General features: G+C 39.5%; 1 protein-coding gene across 4 annotated transcripts in view; it reads left to right on the top strand.

Annotated features, from left to right (window-relative positions):
• The window catches only part of tafa5l (TAFA chemokine like family member 5, like), a 51481-nt gene that overhangs the window by 22758 nt on the left and 4598 nt on the right, over positions 1 to 24125 (top strand). For all 4 annotated transcript variants that reach the window (XM_086160039.1, XM_086160041.1, XM_086160038.1 and 1 more), the window contains one exon: positions 8055 to 8182. In XM_086160039.1, the coding sequence (XP_086016165.1) occupies positions 8055 to 8182 (128 nt within the window). The remainder of the gene's footprint in view (positions 1 to 8054; positions 8183 to 24125) is intronic.

The raw sequence follows: 24125 nt of genomic DNA, 5'->3' as shown, positions 1-24125 counted from the left end.
GGCCATTATAAAATTTTTGACTCAGCAACCACTTGTATAATGCATTTGACAGTAAATAATTTAAATGGGAACCTAGCTTTGTGCATAATGTCAATACAGCAGGATTTTTCTGTCCATATAAATGTCTCAAGAGGTTTTCTAGCCCTAAATATAGCCACAGAAGTAACAAAAACTCTGTATGTCTCAGTTTGAAATGTTCATGTCATTTTCACCCTAAATGATGCAGATTCCTGCAGACTGACTGCAAAAATATTGAGAGCAATTTTTTGTCATCTCACAAACCCAAGAGAAACCCATCAATGCTTGCTCCAAGAGTCAGTTACACTAAGTTAATTATGCAAAACTGGTAGTTGTCCCTCACGCCATGTTTAAACTGCTTTTCATGTTGTAGTATTCTGATTAGAAAATGTGAAAACTCTGCACCTTTAGGAGTAAGTTTTGTATAAAAATCTGACCCCTACAGAGTGATTCAAGAATGAATTATTTATTATCTGCCTGGTGGTTTATTAAAAAATATTCCGCATTTTGTTGCCCTCTTAAAAGCTTAGATATCTAATTTTGTTCGGAGCTTAGTTGGTTTGGTCAGGTAAATCAAATTTTAATTTTCGCTTTCCACAATCAAGGAAATAAGATAATCAAAAATGAATTATTAATGTGCCGCCTTGTTGCTCTTGTCTGCTTGAAACCTTCCTGTTACATCTCCCTCTTTTCTGCTCTCCATTGCAAATAACAGCCAGTGATGATTTGGGAAGTGCTACTCCTATAAAAGCATGGTGTGGGGGCTACAAATGTTAGGAAAGTACAAGGTTGACTTCATACATGAGCTTGAAGATCCCACTGAGTTTTTAGTCTGAGCGTACAAAACACCATGTGACCAACACAAATTGAAGCCCAATAAACACAAACCAAAGGGATTACATGCATAGCGTTGTTTTAAAAATCAACATATGAACGAGTGCTCAGAGTAATACAACTACAATTAGACTATTTCCACAAGAAAACTCATAAGCTCAAATGATGGTGAAATGTGTTTCTGCATAACCGTACAGTTCTGTGCCACACACTTAATATGTAAGTGAGGGATTTCTTCTCCGCTCCACAAAAGGTCACACAAAACAAAACATTAACATCTGAGCCCCTTTCATGCATAAATTCTGGTCAGTTCACATATGTAACATACAGTAAGGTGCACTCTGTTTCAAATGTAAAGGAGGAGGTGTGCAGATGGTATGAAAATGTCCAAATGTTACTGTATTGACTTTGACTTAAGTCTCATTTTTATATTTCTAGCCTTGTAGTAGAGCTTCATTGGCCGTTCTTCTTCAGCATGGGATGTACTTGATCACCAGTAACAGAGGTTGTGCACGAGGGAAGTGGTAGGTTACAGACCATTTAATGTTTGTGCGACTCATTCTGACATTTGCTTTCACACATGCAGTCCCTTTGGTTTGAGCTCAGACAATTGCAAGTGTGAAAGCTGCTTGTGGCATCTATGAATGCCAATGCAGACATATATCCTCCACACATCCTGCCCTTGAAATGTTCCCCCAAAGTAAATTGCTCTTGTGAAATTTACACAAGCCTTCTCATAGCAAAGAGTTCACAAGTCAGACTTTGACACAATTGGCTAAGCATAAGTCCTACTAAACCAGCAGCTTCAAGTTTAAATGCAGGTCTCTTATACAGTTCAGGTCCCAGAAAATGTGTATATGTCTAACTCATTGCTTTTTGACTATTGAGTGACTGTCAGATGAATAAATAAAAAAAGAAAAAGAAAAAAACTACACCATAAATCAATAATCTGATGAAAGGTAAGCATCGTCACCCAGCTGAGCTCTCAAACTTCATTTGAGTGAGAGGTATGAGTTTAATCATCTGTTCCTGACTGTTATTTTCTTGTTCGTTTTGTTTTTGGGACAATTATAAGATCTGACTAAAATATTTCCTGTTCCTAGTATGAAATAGTTTTGCCTGGTACATGTTTGTCAGTCTGGTGCCAAGTCTATTCTAGATTTGAGGCCATAGGTTTCTTGTAAACACAATATCCAGGTCGGCAGCCACACTTTAGCTACTCAGGCAGCCGAAGTATACAGCCTCAGGAAAATACCTAGGAAATTGAGGATATTTACATTTCAGAGGTTTTAATTTTTTTTTGAATTACTAATCACAGGTAGCACTTCAATCAGTTGAAGGCCCAGAAATATTTGGACAGTGACACAAGTTTTGTCATTTTAGCTGTTTATGAAAACATTCAGGATACAATTTTATCATAGATATGGGCTTAAAGTGCAGACTCAGCTAATTTTAGAGTATTCACATCCAAATTGGATGAACAGTTTAGGAATTACTGCTACTTATAGCTTCTTATTATGTTGGCACCTCTTTTTCAAGGGACCAAAAGTTATTGGGCAGTTGCAAAAAAAATAACAAGGCTGCATGGGCTCTTCCTGCTGTAGCCTGTCATCATTTCAGCAAATAAAGGGTCTTGAGTTGTTTCTAGGTGTGGCATTTGCATTTGGAAGCTGTTGCTGTGAACACACAACATTCTGTTAAAGGAGCTCTCAATAGAGATGAAACAGACCATCCTGAGGCTGAAAAAAGATGACACCCATCAGAGAGATAGCAGAAATGTTAGGAGTGGCCAAATCAACAGTTTGGTACATTCTGAAAAAAAAAAAGAGTGGACCGGTGAGCTTGGGAACTCAAAAAGGCGTAGACGTCCACGGAAGTCAATAGTGGTAGATGATTAAAGAATCCTTTCCATGGTGAAGAAAAACCCCTTCACAACATCCACTCAAGTGATGAACACTCTCCACGAAGTAGAAATATGTGTATCCATATCTAAGTCTACCACAAAGAGAAGACTTCATGAGAGTAAATACGAACCATTAGATGCAATCCATTAATCAGCCTCAAAAATAGAAAGGCCAGAATTTACTTTGCCAAAAAAACCCTGAAGAAGCCAGCCCAGTTCTGAAATAGCCTTGTTTGGACAGATGAGACTAAGATCAACCTGTACCAGAATGATGGGAAGAAGAAAGTTTGGAGAAGAATTTGAACAACTCATGATCCAAAGCACACCACATCTTCTGTAAAACATGGTGGAAGCAGTGTGATGGCATGGGCATGCAACGTTTCCAATGGCTCTGGGTCACTTGTGTTTATTGTTGATGTGACAAAAGACAGAAGCAGCCGGATGAATTCTGAAGAGTATAGGGATATACTTTCTGCTCAGATGTAGTCAAATACAGCAAAGTTGATTGGACGGCGCTTCACAATACAGATGGACGATGATCCAAAACATACTGCAAAAGCAACCCAGGAGTTTTTTTAAACTCAAAGAATTGGAATATTCTGCAATGGCTGAGTCAATCTCCAGATTTCAACCCAATCAAGCATGCATTTCACTTGCTCAAGATAAAACTTAAGGCAGAAAGACACGAACAAGCAACAACTGAAGACAGTTGCAGTAAAGGCCTGACAAAGCAGGAGAATAAAGGAGGATACCCAGCATTTGGTGATGCCCATGGGTTCTAGAATTTAGCCGGTCAAGCATTCTCATCAAAATATTGAAAGGAACATTCTACATAGGCTTATGCTTATTTGTCCAATTCATTTTGAGCCCATGAAATGAGGAGCGTTTGTATAAAAATAGATACATTTCCTACATGTTTAGTTGTATTTTTGTTCAACCTCTTGAATTAAACCTTAAAATCTGCACTTCAATTCTGTTGTAGTTGTTTCATTTCAAATCAAATGTGGTGGCATGCAAAGGTAAAATCAAGAAGACTGTGTCACTATCCAAATATTTCTGGGCCTAACTATATGTCACCATCACAAACAAATACATCACATCTCTATTGGCAACAGGAACATTTGTCATTTGTGGCTATTGTGCTTATGGTGGCATTTTTCAAAGCCTCATAATCCTTTTTTTTTTCCTTTTGAGAGACTTGTCTCCTTTTGTCATACCTCATCTTAATATATTTTAAATGAGGTCCATGTGGTTTTTGGTAAAAATTTAATGTATCCTCATACATCAGTAGAGACCAAATTTCATCAGACTATTAGTCTATCTAGTTGAGATGCTTCTTTGCCTCCTGCCCTGCGCTGAGCCCCGTCTGGCAGTGCTGTTGAGCTGGGCAGGAAAGGGCTTGGCACTCTGCACCGGGTGGACAGATGGTCTTACATGTGATCTAGGGGGAGGTCCGAAGCCGAACCCCAGCAGGGACTCAGGCAGCTGACAAGCCTGGCCTGACGTTCATGGTCCCGGTGTGGGACTCCGACAGCGGTAGCAACAGGAAGGGCCACCTCAGTGTCAGACAAACAGACTTTTATCTAATCATCGCAGATGTTTCAACTATGCTGCCGCCACCATCACAGGTAGAATTTTGCAAAATGTTTAATTTTTATTCATGTTATAATTTCTCTCACTGAGTGATCTAATAACCAGGATTTAGGATTTCAGCAGCATTTTAAGGTTGCCAAAGGCAAATATTTTTAGACTGCTTTTGCTCAGGAGCTTAAATTTGCTCTGGAGACTGCTTATAGTCAAATGTGGGTGATTCCACCATGTCTTCTGCTTTACGCGGCAACATGTTGGTTTGATGAATGGAGAGTAACAGAAGACAAACTGCAATGATGCAGGTATGTTCCCGCTATTGTTGCTGATGAAGTTATCTCGATTACAGTGGCAGGATATTCATCAAGTTATATATCAAGTCGATGTCATGAATGACATTGAAAAAAGAACAAGGGCAAGCTACCCAGTCACTGGATGCTGCGGCCGCTGAAAAATGCATTTATTTTATCTAACCTCTGTGACTCTGGGCTGCCTGATACACTCCACGGTTAGTCAGCACTACCGCTTTGCCAGCTCAGCTTTTATTCCATGCCCTGGAAATTGAGTTTTGCCTACCCTGTAATATACTCAAAACTACATCTGCAACTGACTGATAAATCTATGCTTTGTTGCATCTGACGGGAAGCCGTGAAAATGAAAATTCACCATGGCATGTTGCTGTGTCAGAGGGAAGGTCATTTTACATTTCCTCTGCTCAGTGAGCAATCTGTGCTGGAATGAAGGCAGTGTAAAAGTTTTGTCTTAGACACCAGTAATGAAACCTCGCTATTTTCTTTAAATTGTTGGGTTCCGTGAGATGACAGGTCTCTTGATGGTTTTGTTTCTCTGCTGTGTCTCCCTGCTGCCAAGTTGCAACGTGAGGGCAGACATAAAAACCACTGCTTTCTCCAGTGTGTCAACAATAGCTATTATTTGCAGAGGGAGAAAGGCTTTATATCTACAGCGTGGTAATTGTGTGTGTGTGTGTGTGTGTGTGTGTGTGTGTTTGTACGGTTAAATATATGAGAGGTACTGTTCAGCTGGTATGATAAATACCACAAGATGACAGATCTTTATTGCAGCACAGCAGTCGAGGTGTGACACTCCAAAGACCAATTTGGGATGTTAACAAGGGCTGGACCAGGAATACCTCGCAGTAAAATGTCACAAGGCCTCCCTTTCCACCCTTTTACTCTCCCCTTCTCCCACCACATTTCTGTTCTGCACTCAGTTCTCCTTGACATTCAACAAATTGTAGTTCCTCTCTTTCAATTTGCCGACCATGTTACCTTGTTCCACAATGTGATGCCCGGGGGGATCCTGGGTAGGCAGGAGCAGCCGCCTCAGCCAGGTTCACAGGAAGCCGATAACCTTTCAGCGTTTCTTTAGCACTGTATAAAGAACAAGCAGTGCTTATCACTTCGACCACAACCAAATGTTAATTCAATGTCATATAGAAAGATTGCAGAGGGAGAATCAGAGCATCACCAGTTTATAGTGACATGTTGAGTTTCAGGCAAAACTTTATGTCTTTACTGTCTTTTCATGTCTGCTAGCATGAAAATACTACTCTTAATTATTTTCAGTCCCAGTAACCCTACTTCCACTGGTCGACCCGACCAATATCCTCTGAGAAGCAGAACTGACTGCAGTTTCAAACATAAATAAATAAAGGTGGTTAGCAAATGCCAGGTTTCCTTGACAATTTTTTTTTCACCATCTACAGGTAGTTATAGATTCATCTCAAATTGTAATATATTGACAAAAATATATTGATATATATATATATATATATTGTAATATATTGTTATATATTGACAAAAAAGAACAAAAGAACAAAGCTTCCTGTTTTTGATTAGAAAAGAAAGCTGGAAACTGAGAGAGAGATGAGACATGCTTTCGGCATAGTATTTGGGCCAGTCTCAAAGAAAAACTTCAATTTTATATTTTCTTATTTTTTTATAACTGTTTTAATATCACATATATACATGTTGCTGGTGAAAAAAATCAAACTTGTCTCCGTCTGCTGCAGAGGCTCGCTCTTTGCAGCCGGAAGGGCGGCCAGTGCAACATATTGAGCTCTGCAGGTTCATACACTTTTGCTCATAGAACACTGCATGTTGTGTTTCTATCCCTTTGAGATTGAAACAAAAACTGAAGCTACTGGGATGTTCTATGTTTTACCTGTCTAGTACCATACAGGATTAGTGTGGAAGGTTTTGAGCCGCACCACTGAAAATTTTAAGGTGAACTTGTTGTTATTTGAAATCGTGTTGCAATTGAAAACCAGTTAGCCTCTAATCTTGAAATGCATCATCGTACATGCATATTTCCCACAGACAATCGTAAATGCATATTTCACTGCATGTATGCCTTTGATACTTACATGACATAATCTGATATCAAATCTAAATAACATACAAAACTGCACAAATTCAAAGTAACCTTGTTTGTAGCTCTTGTAATCTATTATTCATGCATCTACAAAAGAGAAAGACTGGTGAATCCACACACATAAATAGAGTTCCCTTTTATTTAAAAAAATGATAAGTCTTATCAGACAAAATTATTTTGACGTGGGGTTATAGATAGTCTGCTATAAGTGGCTCATCTGTTTCACAGGTATTCCTCTATGACTGTACTCATGCTCATAACTGAAACTAAATTAAACTTCCTGGGACCTTTTTTGAATGTCTTTGCCACTACTACAGAGACAAAGATCTTTATTGACAAAGTTCTATTATAAATACAGCACAACATTAAGGAAAATTGACCACTGCATTTAACCCATCATGGATGAACCGTAAGCAAAAGGGAGTTCATCAGCAGCACCAGGGAAGCAGTTGGGAGTTCAGCGTCTTGCTCAACAACACTTCAACAGGCTAGGAGTAATGTGGGAAGGGAAATTATGAATGTTTAATTCAAAGGATGACTGCTCTAACCGCCTTAGCCACGCCATCCCTGTTACGTTTGCAAATGATTACCTAACCTGACACTAAATGTACCTAAAAAGGAATGATTTTTAGTCAAATGCTGAGTTTGACATATTCCTCATGATGTACATCACTTTATAGTTGTGCATTTGATGGCATCGTTTTTTGTGAATAGCACCATTAACAATATAACAACAAATGTTGTCTAGAAATGAGAAGCACAAGACCATTTGAAAAATCTCTTGTTTGAGGAGCAAGAAATGAAATCATATCATCATAAAGTTAGTGTAGGATACAGTACTGTGGTTCTGCAGAGTATTATATTTTTCTACTGACATTTGTGGGAGAAAGTAAAGAAATATATATATGTGTGTGTGTGTGTGTGTGTGTGTGTGTGTGTGTGTATGTATGTATATTTATATGTATATGGGAAAAATTATTCCAGGGAAAACCTTCCCAGGAAAGTTAATTGTAGTAAAATGTCAAAAGTAAAAGGCAGTTGGACTGAAAGCCACTATTAGTCAGGGAATAATTTATGGACTCGCTTCTAGTCTGTAAAGGTTACTATCAAAGGCATTTCAGATATGGTTGTTCAACAAGAGCCTAATTAAAAGCTGCAGGGTTGTGGATTCATCAACATATTAAGATGCTTTCCTTGCCAGTAAGCATACAAATGGCAGTTGAGTTCTTTGTTCCAAAGACATGATGACAGTCTGAAGTCTCTGTCTGAAAAATTCTGCCTAATTTGGCTCTTTGCCCTGTTGTCTTTCTCCAACCAGCACGAATTGTGCGCAGCCGTCAGTGGTGTGAGATGACTCCCTGCCTAGAGGGCGAGGTCTGCAGCCTGCTCTTCAACCGATCCGGCTGGACCTGCACCAGAGGCAGCGGTCGCATCAAGACTGTCACGGTAAATTACAACTTGCGATGCATTTTCTTCCATATGCACTTAAAGCCCTGCATAAACAGTCTCAGCTCGTGTGTTCTCAGTAAACTGATCACATGATGTAGAGCATCAACTCAGATTGAGAGGCAGTATACTTCTGTTGAACAGCAGGCCTTTCAGGTTTCCTAGGCCTCATAAGACTCGAACACAGTGACGTCTGGGCTTTAACAATTCAGTCATAGTCTATATAAATATTTTATATATAATGCAATGTCACCTAGACGATTCTAGATTCTATTAAACGTTTTCAAAATAATCTTGATGAAACTCACTCTTGTGAATCACTTTCACTCTTAATATGTTGAATATCCTTACATCTGTATAACACTACGCTAACTAAGATGACACCAGATTAAAGTGCTCATATCAGGTACTGTGAAATGCTTATTGACACAGTCTCAGATTACACTTAACTTGGTTTGTGAAGCTTAAAAATCGCCCCTCTATCCACAGATCTACTGAAAGGAGAAAATAATGTTTTAACTGTTTATATATTCTGCACAATCCAGTACAGCACTTTCAGCCCTAAAATTAATATTTAATTGTGCAGGAATAAGAAGGAACACATGAGGTCCTTGGGTAGAAGACTGCAGAAAAGTCATGTATTTCAAGGTCAGCTCTGTAATCTGAAAATTAGGAGAAAAGACGTTTGCGAAAAAGCAAAAGGAATCGTTTAATAATGATCAGAAAATCTGCAAATGAAAAAAGGATTAGATGGTGGGGAAAACTTCAATTAATGTCATTGTGCATCCATGCTATATTGATCCTGGTCTGCATAAACATCTGATGGTTCCAGATCAGTGTCCAGAGTAAAGAATTCAACCACAGCTATATATAATGTCACAGAAAAGGAACATTCTTCTTTTCCATTTCTTTTTTCCTTTTTTTATATCTGGTCCACATGGTGCAATCTTGCAATACTCTGCTTATTCCCATTTTAATGTACATTAGTACACTGAGTCATAATGTAGCTTTATTTCACAACAAATTGGCCTATTTTGCCAAGTCAGACTTGGAAATGAGCAAATACAAATCACATAATGCTGTTGAGACCATCTTGTCATGAAACCATGCCATGGTTGTTACTGTGTACCCAGAACTAGGTCCTGATTTGGATAACACCCATCTTCATCCAGTCCCTCATTTTGATCTCAATATGGGCCCGGGATGCCCCAGCAATAACACACAGATGAAGTACTGCTAAAGTATTGAAAATGAGTTTTATGTTGGTAGCCAAAACTGCATTCATAACCAGACAGCTGGGCGCAGTGATTACAGTGGCTCAGTGTATTTCGCTGCTGAATATAATCAGCGATAACAAGTTCAATGTGGTGTGGAAATACCGGCATTATGGCATTCGGTTTTTTTGTCACATCTGCATGCAAGATTACAAAATACTCTTGAAAAATGTGGTAAACTGAAATAAATTTGTCAGAACTCGGTTCATATGCACTTTTCAGCAAAGCCAACAACTGTAAGCCAAAAATGCTTACAACATGGATTTGACATTTCAATCTCAAATTAGATACTTTTTTTGATTTCTTCATTTAAACTTTGGATTAAAACATGTATGTGTTCAATCACTGAAGCCCCCCCATGTGCAATTTTAATGTATCAAGATGATGGGAACGAAAAATAAGGACAGCAGTAAATGAACTCTTCCTGAGTCAAGTAATATAATTGAATATAAAACAATACATTTTTAAAACCTTCAATATGGTGTCATCTGCCCCTTGTAAGATTTCTCCCCGAACAACATTGTGCCAGCGCTGCAGGGCTCAAGCTTTGCTCTGATCACGTTTCTTTTATTTAGCAGTGAAACAATTTCTCCTTCTATTGAGTTGTGTCACCATTAAAGACATGTTGTTAATAATGTTTTTAAAAGCACTGAATGGAAAAAAAAATCACAGAAGGACACACTGAAAAGTGTAAACCTGACCACAGACTGAACAACAATAGACCCATCTCTCGACAAAACACTTCGCCTAGTCAATAACTGTGTCACAATGGATACAGGTCTCACTGTCATACAATTCACAATTGTTAACATCTTCTAATAAACCGTGTTCTATTGTGCTGTGTTGCAGGTAGCTATGTGTGCTTCAAATGCCCGAGACCTTCCATTTCATAGACACAGTTTCAGTTGTGAGAGATTGAAGATACCAAGATTATTTAAGAAATTCATCTTTTTCTGGCAACTAAGACCAAGTTATGAGGTTAGAAACAAGCTCTTAGAAGTGGTGGATTTTTTTCTGTGGCACTCGTGTTTCAATCCATAGACATTCATCAATTTTTATTGTGTCTGTAGTAAAAACAGGGAATCTGCAGAGTTATTGCTTATGTACTGTTTAATTGCTAGTCAGTGTTCAGTTATCTAGAAGTTTCTGGTTCTGGTTGTGTGCACTCTAGTCATGGGTCTAGTCAACACTTTTTGAGTATATACTTTCACGGTTGTTGAATGACATTGTATGAGTGTCTTAGTTTTAAATTGTCAGACGACAACGCAAGCCATGTTCTTAAAGGTTCTCCTGTTGGTGCTGTCTGGCTAGATCAAGACCTACCTCCTATCCACAGGCTCCTCCACCTGTTTAAACATGGCAACAGCCAAATGACTTTGTTTCACTGAATGAATCCAGTCCACTTGTTTACAAGCCCACAGCTCGGGGTGGGGTCTTGTGATGATTCACTGCATTAGTGGAAAGTCCTGCCTGTGACTGCCCTAGTCTTCCGCTCCTTTGAATACACTGCAATACAGCTCCCTGGATCAAGGCTTAGTATCTAATGCACTATTTAATTTGAATCTGGCACTTTCTAAAACATCTGTCAAAAATGACCTTCCTCAGACCTGCAGCCTCTCGACCACTGATGAACTGGTTTCCCACTACTATGACAACAGCAATTTTCTCAATACATTTGCACCACTGAAACACCAATTAGTCGCCTTCTTTAGCCCTGTACTTTGGTTTACACCAGGGGCGGGCAAACTACGGCCCACGGGCCACATCTGGCCCGTTGGTCTTTTTAATCCGGCCCGCCAAAGATCGATACAGAATTCATACTTCATGCTTGATCGGATCAATGAATGTGGGAGCTCAAACAGGAGATTATTTCATTTTTGGAGCTACTTGAGAACACTTGAGAATTTTCCGGAGCTGAATGACAAAGATTGGCTTTGTGTTTTAACCTTTACTGTGAACATACTGATACACGTGAATGAGCTGGACATGAAGCAACAAAGGAAAAACTGGTTTGTGCATGAAATGCAAGCAAACATCAGAGCATTCAAAACCAAACTTATCTTATTTTCAAAGCATATGTCAGACGAGTCTGATATGTACCGTTGACAAATGCGTTTTTTTTTCCATATGTATCGTATCTTGTGGTGACCCGGCCGTCTGTCAAATTTAAAAAGTCAGTGCGGCCCCTGAGTCAAAAAGTTTGCCCACCCCTGGTTTACACCTATGTTATGTTTCCTCAAAGCTGAAGGACGCCAACTGGCATGCCTCTATAAGACAGCAGTAGACTCACAGTAGACAAGGAGCTGTACAATAACCAGACTATATTTTACAAGGACTGCTTTTCATTATCCACGTACTACAACGGTTTAATCTCCTCCAATGAATCTGACACCCAGCATCTTTTTTTCGCTTTTTAACTACATTACCAGGTCCCGGGACTCTCTCCCTTCTCATGCAGTTTGCGTTCTGCTGACTTCTGTAATTCCCTTATGTCTTTCTTCTTGATTCTTCTTGATTCTCACGCAGCTACTGTTTCTAAAGCTGACTCCCTGTTCCCCACTCTGTCCATATCTGTATTTTCCAAACTTCACTCTCCTATCCATTACTGATACAATATATTCGCTCACCCACCTACCGCATATGAAACTAAGTGACATCCCATTCCTAATCCATAGGGTTCAATATGACGTGGAAAGGCTGTCCACAAGGTTCAGGAGTGTGTTAATGGGAACTTTTGACCATTCTTCCAGAAGCACATTTTTGAGGTCACGAACTGATGTTGGACGAGAGGGCCTGCCTCTCAGTCTCCGCTCTAATTCATCCCAACGGTGTTCTTTCCGGTTGAGGTCAGGACTCTGTGCAGGCCAGTCAAGTTCATCCACACCAGACTCTGTCATCCATGTTTTTATGGACCTTGCCTTGTGCACTGGTGCACATTCATGTTGGAAAAGGAAGGGATCAACTCCAAAATGTTCCCACAAAATTGGGAGCATGGAATTGTCCAAAATGTCTTGGTATGCTGAAGGTTTCAAAGTTACTTTCACTGGAACTAAAGGGCCAATCCCAACCCCTGAAAGACAACCCCGCATTATAATCCCCCCCTTCACCAAACTACACACTTGACACAATGCAGTCAGACATGTACTGTTCTCCTGGCAACCGCCAAACCCAGACTCATCCATCAGATTGCTAGATGGAGAAGTGCAATTTGTCACTCCAGAGAACGTGTCTCCACTACTCTTGAGTCTAGTGGCAGCGTGCTTTACACCACTGCATCGGATTTTTTTGCGTTGCACTTGGTGATGTGTGGCTTGGATGCAGCTGATTGGCCATGGAAACCCATTCTATGAAGCTCTCTGCGCACTTTTCTTGAGCTTATCTGAACGCCACATGAAGTTTGGAGGTCTGTAGCAATCGACTCTGGAGAAAGTTGGTGACCTCTTCGCACCAATGCGCCTCAGCATCTGCTGACCCCATTCCGTCAGTTAACTTGGCCTACAACTTCGTAGCTGAGTTGCTTTCAATCCCAAACACTTACATTTTCTTATAATACAGCTGACAGTTGATTTAGGAATATTTAGGAGCAAGGAAATTTCACAACCAGATTTGTGCTACAGGTGGCACCCTATCACAGTTCCACGCTGGAATTCACTGAGCCCTTGAGGATGACTAATTTTTTCGCAAATGTTTGTAAAAACAGTCTGCATACCTAGGTGATTGATTTTATACTCCTGTGGCCAGTGATTGGAACACATAATTCTGATTATTTGGAATGCTTTTGGCCACAGGTGTATATCAAAAAGCATTGTAAAATCCAAACTGTCTACCTGCCAGCTTGACCCTTTCTCCACTGTTTTAGTTAAAGCATGTCTCCCCTCACTGGTTGCTTTAATTACCTCTATCATTCATCCTTCCCTTATCATTGGAATTGTTCCCTTATCACAATATCTCAAACCTGCTCCTTTTACTCTCAAATTCACTAAAACCTGGCTCAGATCCATATGACTCCAGTAATCTATCTATCTATCTATCTATCTATCTATCTATCTATCTATCTATCTATCTGTCTATCTGTCTATCTGTCTATCTGTCTGTCTGTCTGTCTGTCTGTCTGTCTGTCTGTCTGTCTGTCTGTCTGTGTCGACACACACATACAATTGTACATATATATAGACTGCTCAAAAAAATAAATGGAACACTTAAAAAACACATCCTAGATCTAAATGAATGAAATATTCTTATGAAATACTTTGCTCTTTACACAGTTGAATGTGCTGACAACAAAATCACACAAAAATGATCAATGGAAATCAATTGTATCAACCCATGGATGTCTGGATAAGAATCACACTCAAAATTAAAGTGTGAAAACAAACTCCAGGCTGATCCAACTTTGATGTAATGTCTTTAAAACAAGTCGAAATGAATCTGTGTTGCTTCCTGAGTGGACACTATGATTTCACAGAAGTGTGATTGACTTGGAGTTACATTGTGTTGTTCAAGTGTTCCCTTTATTTTTTTGAGCAGTATATATATACATATATATATATATATATATATATATATATGTATATATATATATTTACTCACATATATCGGCTGTATATATTAGCGTTGCTTAGTGGTTAGCATTATTGCCTCACAGAAAAACCGTTTTGGACTCAAATCTGCATGCTGTCCCTGTGCATGCTTGGGTTCTTTCCGAATTCTTACGTTTTCATACTGCATTCCAAAAGCTGGCAGAAGGCATGGATTTAGGATTGTAACTTGTCTGCCTGCTTGAATGTGATATATGGCTAATTGTAAATATGGAAAAATAGGACATTGCTATTTTTTTCACGTTTAGAAAATAGTGTTTTTGACAGTAGTATAGATGTTTTGACAGACGGCTGTATGCATGTAGTCAGAGGGGAAAATGCAATATCAGTTAGCTCAAATTGATAAAACATTTTAGTCTCGGCCCCCATTTGCTTGGGAACATTTGCGAGTTTGTCAATTAATGATCAAATTCAGAAATACATAGAGTCCATGGCTGATATTTCCCCGTAGGATGGTGAATTGATACATTCTGCAGATTTACCACTTTTTACCATGACTTCTATACACATTAGGTGAAAGTTAAGAGAGACACTGAGGTACTCGGAAATCTTACCATCACAGACAGGTAAGGTTAAACAACGCAATTCAACCTGTCAATGTCAGCAAGAGATGAGATGGAGAAGTTGTTTCTCCCTGTCAGGTACACAAGGCCAATGGTCAACCTGTGACTGGGATTGTTGATTTTATTTCCGCTCTCTTCTATTGCTCTCACTTCCTCTATTACTCCTCTACCTCCTCTGTCGAGCCTGGCAGGAGATCTACATGAGCATTACCATATTGCAGAATCTTGGCAATACAGTTAGACCGTTGTTTTGCTTTCTCCTTGTACATAATAATGCAAATTACACAGGTTCTTAATTATCTGTAATCAGAGGTAATGTAATGCTGGAGGGTGTAAAGGCTGGTGGGTGTTCCGCCCCCCCCAGACTTTTTCCAGAGATTTTTCTTGGAAAACATCAATTCAAACAAAAACTCAATGTGAAAGACAAATAAAAATGAGAAATCTATAAAGAGTATTGATCAGAATGGAGTGTAGAGAGAAGGATGGAGGGAGGAGATCCAGGCTGCTACGTGGCCTCTGGCCAAGCTTATTCCGTCCACACCTGTGCGAAAGTATCTGTTAGAGGAGAGTGTGACTATTTAGTTCTAAGTAAATCTATCCCCACATGCAGATAATCAAATTATACCCAAGCATTCAGTGTGACTATGTGTTTGAGAGCTGATCAGCACACTCGGGCACACTCATTATTCATGCAGGGCTGTGCAGGCTTCACCCAAGTGAGGCTCGCTGTTAAAATTGATGTTGGCATGCTTTCTGGGGAAGGATACTGGCCAATGATATTTTTTTGCTCCAACACACAACTCTGCCATCAACACGTAAGGCATATAAAAAACAGTGACTAAAGGCAAATGTTCCTGGTCCCCATGAAAGGGCTTTCCTTGAGATTTTTCAGATATTAGTTAAGGTTACTATTCACAATCTGAAGCTTACAAATGGCAAATAGTTGCCAAGATTTTAGTGATGTACAGTCCTGATTTTTGTAGAGCAACTCCTTTCACTGTTTCTGTGCTTACAAAGCACACCAGAAATGGTTATGGCTGGTACCAGAGGTTTTTAATGGATGAAATCAGAATAATAATAATTTATTCTTTATAAATCCCCATGGGGAAATTTGTTCTCTGCAATTAAGCCATCATGGATGAGCCATGAGCAGTAGGCATGCTGTCCACCAGCACCAGGGGAGCAGCTAGGGGTTCAGTGTCTTGCTCAACAACACTTTAACACAGTAGGAGGAGCCGGGAATCGAATCAGAAATGTTCAGTTCCAAAGACAATTGCTCTACCTCCTGCGCCACACTGCCCCCAATATATAAATAGTAAATAGTACAATAAAATTGTAACGTAGTAAAGAAAAATAAAACCAAACGTTCATGCTCAATTATCCTAAATAAGATCCAAAGGTTCGAAGGGAATCCAGATGACACACAAAATGTTTGAATTACCATCTCATCAAGTCTACTCTCATCTCTTTCCATCTCATCCTAGTTTCTCTGAGCAGTGGGACTAAGTGCTCTCTCAAGTTAGGCTGCTCTAAGTAGTGCAACTGAGTGCATCTGATGCAAAGGATGTAAACTGTTTTTGAAGGTGTAAGCTACATCTTTTTGTGTAACACAACCTTGATTATTCACACAAGAGTCACGGGGACTCACTTTTGACTTTGATTCTACTTCAGTAACTTTTAACTTTGCTTTGACTTAAACTGTGGGAATTCAGGCTAATATATTTACAGGGAGCGACACAAACGCACACGCTGCTGCATCAACAACTCACTGCCCCCTCAGCCTCTCCAGTGTGTGCATCTCGTGGTTGTACTGCCCGGTCACACACTTCAGCCTAACCTTCTAATGGAGTTTGCATACGCAGCCTGCTCTCCACTGCCAGCCACCCATTAATATGAATCACTCTCTGGAGGCCCCCAAACAAGCTGGCAATTTGTCTTCACTAGTGAGCCGTTGAAAGGTCTACATATGATATTCTCTGAGGTGGAGAAATGGGGGGTGGCGGCTGTGTGTATGTAACGCGGAGGGTTTTACATAGTTTTGTGTGGGACATTTATGATAGTAAAAGTCCTATATGATCGCAGTCAGGTGGGGGGGCTGACAAGACAGAAAGAAAAAGAAAAGCCTTTTTGCTATTGTGAATCATTCTGCCTTGTGAGACCATGGTGTGAACAGAGATCTCGGTTATAAGCATTGATAGAAACAAACTGAAATCCGGATGAGACTCTGACTATTTCCTCAGTATTATCATTATTTAGTTTCTGTGTCACTTCTCAGCCTTGAGGCAGTTGGAGTGTGAACTATAAGCAATTTAAAATCCTGTTTTGATCATATTGAGACTCGAGTTTCATGTTCTTTTCATCCCTCAGACAGACCTCAACAGGATTCTGCAAAGAATAAAGTCTTTCTTCTTGTGTTACACATATTTTGAGCAGCTGTCCTTGTGAGGACATGTCATTGACTTTTATTCATTATCTGGGACCCAGCTCAAACAGATTAGCATCTAATCTTAACTTTAACGAAAGAAATTATATTTACTGGACCACACAAGGTCAAGGCTTATCGCAAAGGTAACACATGGCCATAGACACGCATTAACTCACCCAGTAGGTCAGAAATTCTTGGATCATTCTTTTTTCTTAAGATTTTATTCTCTGTTGTCTACTCTGGTGGCCCTCCCCCAGCAATGTGCTCTCTGTTCCAGCAACAGCCAGCACAAGTGGAGTGTGTTTCTGTAGTTTTGCCAGTGTTGCCGTAAACAAGATATCATATCACCACACCCAAAGTGTTTTTTTGACAGCGTGCCATTTCAGATGCACTGTGTGTGGAAAAATCACAGAGTTCTGAATACTGAACTAATTAGATTACACAAACACAGATCAGGAAAAAGCACTGAGTTGTGGTACCTTGTCAATACAAAAACCCTTTCAATTATTATTGCTCTTCTGAAATACAGATGTTTTCCAAAATTGTTATTATGTAACACTCCCTTACATCACGGCTAAAAAGGACTCATGTTCATGATGAACAACCGGGCAGTTAAGTAGTTATGTGTCGCCATGGTCACTACTGCTCTGGCAACCTGTCTGACTGGAGACCGACTTCTAATGAGCTCCCTTTTCAAAGATGATGTAACACACTGAATACAGCTGCTTATATGCTGCTTTGAATGAAATGCTTATTTTTCTCGTAGAGATGACAGCATCTTGTTAAATCGGAATCATTCGTCTAATGGGCTGGAAAAGACGCGGCGTCTAAGAAGGAATTAAAAAAATTGAGATTTAATTTATTGCTGTGACATGGTTTACTTTGTCTGACTTTCCTTCAATCAGAATTTGATGAAAAGATCGTGTTCTTTTTTTCAAGAGATGCTATACATATACAAACACTTTGAGCCTCTAGAATATAAACTACAACAAAGCCTCAATTCTCATGGGCCCCTTCAGATTTAGTTCACAGAAATTAGCACAACTGAGGAGTAAAACCCATTATAAACATTCCCACTGATAATAGGTCATTTCATCACTGTTAGATATGGATCACCTTCCTTTGCAATTTTTTTTTAAAGTTGAAGTCTGCTGATTCTTACTGCAATACCAGGAGCTGGATGAAGTTAGAGGGAAGTGAAACACGTTATTACAGTAAGCAAAGCACCTTTTGGTTTCACTGTGATATGTTTATATTGATTCTGAGCTGGCCTGTTGTGCCTACAGGCATTACTCATATAGTTTGTGGCCCGGTCAGCTCAAATTACATCATGCGGCAGCAGGAACACACAGCTCAGAGAGAAGAGGCATTAGTTTCCCTCAAAAGTCAGCATACCATCAAAACTATGGTGAACCTTTTATGTTTTGGTAGAAACAATTGTGCGTTAAAATAGATGACTCATAAAGGCATATAGAGTACATGGTCAACCTCCTCTTTTTCATGAATCAATCCCCAGGAAAAGAGACTTTTTTTTGTTTGTTTTTTGTCTCAGATATATTTTAGTTCTGATTTGCTGTACTACCAAATATGTAACTCTAATAAGAACTCTTTCTTTGCAAACTGAAGTACTATTCATCAGTGCTCTTAGATAAATCCAGTCCAAGGTTTTGGGAAATGAAGCAAACTTCACCATTTTATTTTCAAAGTACTGGCCCTTGAGACATTAGCCAAATTAAGATTGGTATGATACCGAAATGAAATGCATGAATAATGAGACACGCAGTTCAGATCTACATTGTTCATTTGCAACTGTTGCAACAAAGTACTTGTATTTGAGTGCAAATTCATTAATCACCCAGAGAGACAGAGAGGCCATGGCAGTGCCAGAATGTTATCTCATGAGCTTCTGCTGGTGAAGAGACTGTGAAGTGTGTTATAATCAAATCACTAAGCTCATATTGTGTTTGCATGGACTAATGTGCCGAAATGTGCTGCTCCATTGGTTTTGTGCCCATGAAAAATAAGGATCGGCGCTCAGAAATAGATTCAGGATAACAGTCTGAATGTTACAGTACTGATCATTACTCAGTGAGTGCAATTTTGAATCAAATAAATCTAAAATGCATATCCCATTGGCAAAAAACCAATCTAATCATCGGGAAAAAACAGGCCCTTCACTGCTTATTTGGCTTTCAGCCTAATTTACCATTGCTTAATAATCTATTTGTCTTTGCATTCATCTCTTCTATGATTTGAGTGTAACCTAATATCCTGGTGTATTTGTCTCAGATCTGGCCACTGGATTTCTTGCATACAGATTTATTTTCTCAGTGGGATGCCACCTGCAGATGAAGGTCTATGGTGGGGAAATCATTTTCATTAGGTCATGTGGTTCTGTGGCCAGCAGTATTCATTTAGCCTGAATACAAAGCGTAATGAAAGAACTAATTCAGTGTTTGGAATTATTATTCATTTTCGTGGCACCGGTATAAAGTGGTCATCCCAGGGTTGCTGGTTTGATGGTCGGCTCTTTGGGAGACGTGCTGAAGTGGAAGTGTCCTTGGGGCAGGTACTGAACCTCATGATATCAAAGCCTTGCCGTCTCACACTATAAAAAGAGGCACTTTGCCATTTTCACTAGTACATGCAGTTGAATAAGCTCTACATAAGAGGATATGTTCTAGATGGCCTTGCTGCAAAATGTTAGTAGGCCATTAGAGAAGATGTTTGCATTTCAGGCAGGAGCAATTCCAAATATTAGATATGCAGGGCATGCTCAGTGTCCTCTAATGCTCCAGTGCTTTTTGAGTCTCATTCACAGTTGAAATTATTAGATTTTGTGAACCGGCAGGTAATTTTAACAACTGTATACAACTAATAGAATCTGTATCAGCAGTGTGATTCTGAGTTTAACCTTTGCTGGATGATTTTTGAAGCCCTTTGTACCAAGACTGATACAAATTTCCAATTAACTGCAAGTACTGCTTTCAATATATTGTCAATCTGACGCTTTAAATGTGCCACCAGCATTTCATTGAGACAGACATCCAGGACTGGGCCTTTTTATGCTAGAAATTTTCAGGCACTTAGCTCCAGGGTTTCATATACATTCCAGTTTGTGTGCAGAGAGTTCTCCTGTCACATTGTGTTTGACAACCCCTCTCTGAATCCTCAGGGATAACATACCCTGCCAGGCCGCTTTGCCTTCGGACATACATTCACAAAATAACTGGCCTATCAATGGCATTTATATCCCTGCCAAACATGCAGAGCACACGGATGTAACACCTACCAAGCAAATATGCTCTTTACCTCTGCTTTGTTCATAGATCTTTTATTTATCAAACAGAAAGAAAAGCGGCCTCCTTTAGTTACTCATCTTTTTGTTGGAATATGCGGCAGGATCATCAGTCTTGAGGAGATAGCATGTGGAGTGATGCAGAAAATATATGGAAATAGGTTAGATTTCTCAAGATGTTTAGAAAGAGAAAGTGCCAATACCAGCCTATTTTTCAACCCTCCTGCCCTTTATTCATCTATGTCACCTTATAAGCTGCGAAACATATAATGTAATGCAGAAAGCCTTGTGACATTATTTGTTTGTTATTCATTTACAGGATGTAACAGCAGCACCGCTTTTTTTTTTCCTCTGTATGTTGTTTTTGTTTCCTCTGATACTGCCAACCTCCATTAAAAGCCTTCTTTTTTCATTTTGCCGTATATTGCCCCCTCTCTTCCTTGTCTGAGACCCTGACTGAATGTGGTCCCTTCTGCTGTCACTTTCAGCACATTTCACCCGCTTCTCCATTGAAGTTCTGTCATTGCCAGGCTTTGAACTGCCATTTGTATTTTACCCTGCACAGCGCTCCTCTACAGAGTTTCATCTGGTATGAAATTGTCAGAGCCATAGGCCACATTTCAACACAGGCTTTTTATAATACTTAAAGCACAAAGACTGTCTCTGGATGGGACAAGCATACTATCATTGTTTCGTTTTCTCCTTTTAGTGCCCCCCACTAATTAAAAAAAAAGGCATCCACATTGTATAACGTGAATTTTTTTGTGGATTTTAAAATGCAGAACTTTCTTCAGAATAATGCAATATGATATATTCTACCTATATTAATATCTTTACTGTTTTATGGTGTGCCACCTAAATATTTTTTTCATCCACTAAAAGTAATGCTTGTTTCATAACTTGAAAAACTTTTTAAAATATTCAAAGAATTACAATAATTTTACACAGAGGGACCAGCCTTGTCTCTGGAGGGAGCTTCTTGGCATTTATAGTTTTCAGCTTCTACTCTCTTTTATTTTACATGTCTTTTTCTGACTGTAAAGTCAAAATATATACTTTTGTATGAAAATGAAATGTGTTGTCTGGTAAAGGGTTTGCGTCTCCTCCCTGCCCAGGAATATCGTGTGAAAATTGGCCTTAGGGTAAATTCAAGCTCACTCACTGTAAAAATATGAGCAAATGCAAGGTAGATGAAAAGGGTCCTTTTTGTATGTATACTATACATTTTCACACTACATTTACACAAAGGACCTTATCTATCTTTTTTTTTTTTTCAAAATATTTTTCGAATTACTGCACGTCAATATTTAGCAACCCTCTCTAATGTGTCAAGCGTTCACATTTCATTAATTTTCCTTCATCGATTTCTTTTGCTTAATTTTAAGGATAAGAGTAAGGGTACTAATGCTGACAGGGGATAATCTCGCATTATCCATCATTAGGAACATTTTCATCCATATTTCTATATAGTAATGGATGTACTGACCATGGAGGACCGGAGATTTATTGCCCGGTGTTGTTGCTCCTGTGAACTCGAGAGTTTCAGTAATAATTATTGTTCTGTTCTTTTCTAGTTTTGTTTTGTTTTGTTTTTTTACTTGATGAACAAAGAACCCAAACCTGTCTAGTTTTTTCAAATCCTAGGAAACACAATTACCACTCGAACAGAAGACACAGTAGAACATTTAGCAGCTGAAGATTCAGATTTTTTTTTCATTGCTGAGGGAAACAAAAGCACGCCAATTGATAAGTGACCATTATAGCAATATGTTGATTTTCTTTAGAACAGCAAATATTGGTAAATATTTACTTTATTCATGAACAAATGTGTCAGTATTAAAGTCTTACCCTCAAACCCCAGGTACAAAAATATAATCCAGCTTTACATATATCAATTTATTTATTACATTCGATTAATTATACAAATTATAAGGTTGGGATGTTATCACATTTGCTCAAGAAAGAAATCCAAATCCCGCCACTTTAGACACATTTCTGTGCCACATCAGTGACAGAAAGTAAATCCAAAAGGCTTTGTTTTTGTTTTTACTTCCCCTGGAAAAAATATTGCATCTCTGTTTTTGGTTAATTACATTGTTTTTGTCCTCTGAGAAAGCTCTTTGTCTGATCTTTTTTTATATACGAATGAGTCCTATGGTCTTCGGTGAGCCTAATAACAACTGAAGTGCCTGTGGCTGGTAATGGTTGGGACCTTTAAAAGTCTCCTTTGCTGGAGTCCAATTGTGAGTAGAGACCCCAAGCACCGATTTTTATTTACCAGTGATGGCACACTGCTGCCTCTGTAATAGCTTTGTGGGCTGCTGGTGAGACTTTTGTGGCCACCAAATACACACTTTGTTTCCCCTCAAGCAGTGAGCAAACACTGTTTGTGCGCTACCTGCAGTTTTGATTTCAGTGGTTATATTACCATGTCTGATGGGATTTTATTGGTGTAATTTGAGCTATATAATTTATCTTAATAACACTTTGATCCGAGAATATGTTGTATTAATGATAAAGGAGGAGGTACCACTGGTACCCTCTCAAATATCAAGGAACAGCACTTTATGCGAACCAAGTGTCCTCATTTCTGCTCCGTTTCCATTCTTTACAAGCGATAATAAAACAGGGGCACCTCCAGCTCAGAGATGAGGTTCGAATGCATCCATGTTTCACCGCACATTGCAATTAGCAAACCGCTTATTTGTGTGTTCCCACTTTTCCCACCCTCTCCCTCATATAACTTATCGGTAAATCTCCCTCATCCCTCATGCCAGCAGGAGATGAATGTCTTCAATGTCCTTGAATTTCCTGTCTTGTAAACACCATAGGCGATGAGCATTGTTTACGAGTGTGCGCGGCAAACAGACGACTCCAACTCCCGCACGGTCGGTCCCATTGGGCCGAGCTCACCTTGTTACCCTTTTAATTAGTGGGAGTAGTTAATAGCGCTGGCCTCCTCTGCTGCCTCAGCATTCTGCCCCCATTTCAAGAATCCATTGGATCGATAACCAGGATCTGACACAGGAAGAAGGGGCAGATGAGGGGGCTCTATTAAGGGGCGGCTGAGCTGTTTCAGTCATGGGAAAATAAAAAAAAACATTTTACTTTCCGTGCTGGGACCATCGGGTCGGTGTATGAACAACTACCTCTTTTTACCTTACAAATTTGCAGGGACAAAAAGAGATTCCTTGCATACATACCCCCGGTGCATTTGCTCTCCACTGAAAATGAATGTAATCAAAAAGCTAAGGGTTTGCTTGCAAGATTCTATTGTGGCTTTCTAAGCTTTTCTCAGGAAAGCTTTTCTAAGCCTTTCCACCAGTTCGCTTCATGTACCCATTTCTTTTCTTGTTTTGATTTAAAGATGCAGTGGAAGTACTTAGCATTTAGATGACATGCTGCTGGAGAGGTGCGATTCGGTCCTCTTTAGAGGGGCCAGTGGGATGGTTGGACCAACAGAACGACAGATCGTAGGACAAGTGGGGTGGGCAGCAGAATACCAAGTCCTCCTTGCTGCCGCAGGAACGCCTGGCACAGCCCAGGGTATAGAGGCAGCTGCAGGGAATGCCAATGTGCTGCCCGGGCAGACTCACCTCAGCTCCTCCGATTGGCTAAACACATCATTAGCTTCCTGATTATGATTAGCTGAGTCATTATCTACACAAAAGTGGCTCATTCACCAATATTAGGAAGACAAGGAAGCTGCTTTCTTTCTCCGCTCAAGTGTTTTCATGTATTCTTCTACAGATGAATATGGGCGCCAAGAAGTTGTTTTTGGAGAA

The sequence above is a fragment of the Fistularia commersonii genome, chromosome 14 (genome assembly GCF_037954325.1).
Source record: "Fistularia commersonii isolate RoL2024-O1a breed Wild chromosome 14, RoL_Fcom_v1.0, whole genome shotgun sequence".
Taxonomy (NCBI): domain Eukaryota; kingdom Metazoa; phylum Chordata; class Actinopteri; order Syngnathiformes; family Fistulariidae; genus Fistularia; species Fistularia commersonii.
The sequence above is the reverse complement of the archived record's forward strand: the minus strand, read 5'-3'. Positions and strand labels throughout refer to the sequence as shown.